Here is a 4,373-nt window from a genome sequence, read left to right as displayed (position 1 = left end):
TCTTCTTCTTCTTCTTCTTCTTCTTCTTCTTCTTCTTCTTCTTCTTCTTCTTCTTCTTCTTCTTCTTCTTCTTCTTTCTTTCTTTCTTCTTTCTTTTTTTTTTAATTTCATGTATTTGGTAAAGCATCTCACTACACAGCTCGGACTCCAAGTGATCCTCTTGTTTTCGGCCTCCCCAGTGCTGGGATTACAGACATGTGCCACCACACCCAGACTCGATCTACAGCTCAGCAGGCCCCAGGGGTGGGACTGGTTCAGCATGTGGGACTGGGATTTGAACCTTGGTCCCTGCGCTTGCCAAAGCAGGTGCTTAGTTCACTGAGCTGTGTCGCCAGCCCAAGAGCCTGTTTCCTTATCAGTAAAATGGGAGCAAATATTTTCTAAAGTTGATCAACAGCTGTTATTTCAGCAACAATCTTATTCATTTTTTGTCTCTGCAATGTCTACTGGAGCCTTTAGCATGTGGTGGGCACTCAGTAATGCTGAATGAATTTAAGGTAGATCTTATCTCCAGAGCTGCCGAGATTCCCACAACTAAAAGCCTATTATTTGTGCCAAGATAATGGTTCTCAGATTTTAGAGGGCAACAGAATCCTCTTGGGAAATTTCCCCAAGGTAGGACCCAGTGGTCCCACTTACAGGGGTCCTGATTTGCTTGGTTTGGGCAGAGCTCAGAAACCTGTGTGTCAAGCACCTCATAACATGATTTGGAGAGACGTGGTTTGAGGACTGCACGCATACTTTACAAAAGCATCCTCTTTGGCCCATAAATAAAATGCCAAACCAATGAAATTACCCCAAACCAAGGGGTAATTTTTTTTGTAAATAAAACCTTAGGGAAGAGGATGTGGATCAATGCCAGTAAGCACATTGATTTGCACTGAATGCACTGAATGTATGTATTCAACAGTTCATAGTCCCTTATATTTCTTTACATATAAATATTCAAAGCCACCCAACTTGGGAAAGGCAGCTCTATTACCAGATATAGAAGCAAGTTGTTTAAAATTTTATTGGTGGATCACAGAGAATGCTTCCCAATCAGTTTTCCTGCCAGCATGGAAGGGAGTGAGCAATTGCAACTGAGCCCCGGGTGCAGCAGCTGGCTTGTGCTTGCGTGAACTCACAGCTGTATCCTCTCCTTCTCTCTCCCTCTGTCTGTCTGTCTGTCTGTCTGTCTGTCTGTCTGTCTGTCTCCCTATCTCTATCTCTATACTTGTATCAATCTATATAATCTATATCTATCTCTCTCTATATATCTGTATCATCTATATCTGTCTGTATCATCTGTCTATACCATCTATATCTACATATCTGTGTCATCTGTATCTATCTTTATCTACCTGCTTAATTTTATATTATGAGGCTCCTATTTCTCATAGTGAGGCTTGCAGATTCTGAAAGTGAAGGAAGGTGTGTAGTGGGCCAAGCCTTCAGTGCTATTTAAGTTTCTCTTTCTGTGTTTTATGTGTGTGTAGAGGAAAATGTGCAATGGATTTCATGGTACAGTACAGGTATCTTCTTAACAATGTCAATATTGTATTTTTTTCAGGAGGAAGAAAACAGAAATTAGACCCCAGATTCTTACTAACCAAAGAGGACTTTTTATCTAATTTTGCTATTTTTAAGAAAGTAAGTTGGCCTTCATTTACCTTAAATAGGGAATCTGAGTTTTCTCACCTGAATCATGCACTAACCAGTTCTCCACCTCTCCCTTGACTAGGATGGGCAGGACGGTACACACCCCATCCTCTGGTCATCTGATCTGTTGTACATCACTCTAATCCCTGCGAATCTACAATTCATTGTACAGCTCTTTTGCTCATTGGCTTACAAAGCTGTCCTAAAGAAAATGAAACAGTAGTAGCAATTGTTTAGTGTTTCATTTTTCCAATCACTCTGTTAACATTTTCTTTTAGAAGGACCGAGTTTTAAGCTACAAATCTCATATGGTGGAAGATGGAGGAACTGATAACCCTGCCTTCAACCACGTGGAATTGAACTTCACAGATCAAAGTGACAAGGTCAATGGAACGCGGCTGTGAAGCAGCTCTATGCGAGATTTTAAATCATGTCTTAGTTTTGTATGTTTTTTAGGATAATGGGATCAGAATTAGATTTTTTTTCTGTCTAACATGTATGTTTTGGGGTCCTCATTTTTGTTCAAGTCAAGTCCCAACTTTCTTCCCTTCCTACAGTGATTTATTATGTTCCTCAAGAGTCAGGAGCTTGAGCCTCAGCCGTCCCCTCTCTCTTATTTCAGTGGGGTGAAGTTGTGACTACGTATGTGCCGAAAGGCTAACACATATCAGCATGTGATACTTGATGGTCAGAGGCATGTTCTTCACTTTGGGCATTATTGAAAATATTTTCCATGCCTCTGCTGCTGGCACAAAACTTTCAGCATTTGCGAAAGTCATAATCAATGTTGAAAAGAGCTTTGTCCCTCCCACCACATACTCTGTTTGTAGGGAGACGTGAAATGACAGATTCATGTTGTGGGGGGCTTCCCTTCTTATCCTGGCTCGGCCCAGGCCAGAGAGGGACCTTGGAACTGATTCCAGGGCGGGAAGGTGGGAATCAGGAAACAGAGACCCAAGCGACCGTAGATTCCTGGATTATTTCTTGTGCCTTTGTGCGAGGAGCCGGGCCGTTGGTTGCCTGTATTACTTAAGACTGTGGTTCTGATCTGCATTCCTAGTATCTGGACCACTAATTTGCCTTCCTAGTCTCCCATTTCCCCTACTGCCCCGGCTTGGGTATGTCTTCAGACGCCCACTATGAATCATGCCACACAGACTTCACCGAGTTCACCCAGCCTGGAAATGACAAACTCTCACGAGCCTGGTACTGATTGGTGCACACTGATGTGGGTTCTTTCAGATTTGGTGACCCTACCACACTGTATTTTAAAACATGTTGAAGTTCAAGGTTGGGGCTGTAGCTCAGTGGTAGCGCACTTGCCAGGCATGTGGAAGGCCCCGGGTTCCATCCCCAGCGCTAGAAAAGAAAGTTAATTTGCATGGACTTAGCTGGCTTTACTTAATACTATTGAGTGAAACAATGGAATGTTAACTCATTTGTAGTCATTTGAATTGGCTGATGGTAGCTATGCTTAGAAATGTTGAAATTTTAGCATATTCAAGTAGTTAAGCATCTAAATTAAATATCAGGTTGTACTATATATTTTAATGTACAACACTTACTAAATATCTGCTTTGATGTTTTAAAATTTTGTATATCAGTCTCAAAGTTGCTTAGTTGTTTATATTGCTGTTCTTAGCTAAGAGTTAAGTATGATATTTCATCAATAACTTATTTTTCTATAATAACCACATTGGATACTTTAAAAAGTTTTAATATTATAAAAAATTATAAAAAGATGAAAGAAGTATTTAGAAGTATAAAACATACACCTATTTTATAATTCAGTAATTTTATGCCTATTATCTGATCCACTTTCTTTGGGAAACCATGCTCTGTCCCCAGAGAGGTTTCGGACATTAAGAAATAAATAAAAGAGGAAGTAGCATATCTCTAGAGAAAGAGATTTACAAAGTATTTAAATTCACTATATATTCATATATTTCTTATGCGTATAAGTGCTATTTTTAATCACTATATTTGTAAACAAACATCACATTTTGTGAATCTTCCCACAGAGGTTTCATGACGTATAATCTTGTGTGTTTTATGGTACTGTGATTTGAACTACAGTTATTTATTTAAGAATTCTAAATGCATAAGTTTTGTAGTGATTTAATTTTGGAATCAAAATCAGGCTTTTTAAATGACTTTTTCTCTTAGCTGACTGCCTAGAAGTTAGGCAATGTGTAATTATAATTTTCTTTTTGGCCTGGAAAGTGAACTCAGGACCTCAAGCCTGCCAAGCAGGTACCATGCCACTGAGCTATACCTCTGGCCCACGCAGTGTGTTTTTAATGAGAAATATAATGCTTTTATTCTTGTTCATATTCCTTAATGAAAAGTACATCTTTGTGCCAATTGAAGCTATCAGTGTTTTACATTTATGAACACACAGTGCCAGATAGATTTCTTCACAAAGCAAAGTAATATTGTTACCAATTAAAAATCATTTATCTGAATTTCCAAATTTTGGGGTAAAATGTTAAAATAGTATAGTGGAAAGTAAGTAAAATGTTTATTTTTATTTTGAATCACACTAACTCCATGGGAGAAAAGAAATCACTCAAATTGTCTTTTTTTTTTTGCCATTGATGAGTTCTGTCCCCTTGAATTGACCCTTAAGTTCCTCTAATTATGGCGTACGGCATTAGCCCTTGTCTAGCTGACAAGAGTAATATGAATATATAAGATCAGATTAGGCGCTATCGTGACTATCGCTATGTTAA

The 4,373-nt window shown here is 38.9% G+C and overlaps 1 protein-coding gene across 1 annotated transcript in view; it reads left to right on the top strand.

Annotated features, from left to right (window-relative positions):
- The window catches only part of Slc5a8 (solute carrier family 5 member 8), a 50,380-nt gene extending 46,219 nt beyond the window's left edge, over positions 1-4,161 (top strand). The window contains exons 14-15 of the mRNA XM_004623840.3: positions 1,553-1,632; positions 1,920-4,161. Coding sequence (XP_004623897.1) covers positions 1,553-1,632; positions 1,920-2,045 — 206 coding nt within the window. The 3' untranslated portion in view covers positions 2,046-4,161. The remainder of the gene's footprint in view (positions 1-1,552; positions 1,633-1,919) is intronic.
- Positions 4,162-4,373: the final 212 nt, after the last annotated feature.

This window comes from Octodon degus, unplaced genomic scaffold (assembly GCF_000260255.1).
Source record: "Octodon degus isolate 3935 unplaced genomic scaffold, OctDeg1.0 scaffold00004, whole genome shotgun sequence".
Taxonomy (NCBI): domain Eukaryota; kingdom Metazoa; phylum Chordata; class Mammalia; order Rodentia; family Octodontidae; genus Octodon; species Octodon degus.
The sequence above is the reverse complement of the archived record's forward strand: the minus strand, read 5'-3'. Positions and strand labels throughout refer to the sequence as shown.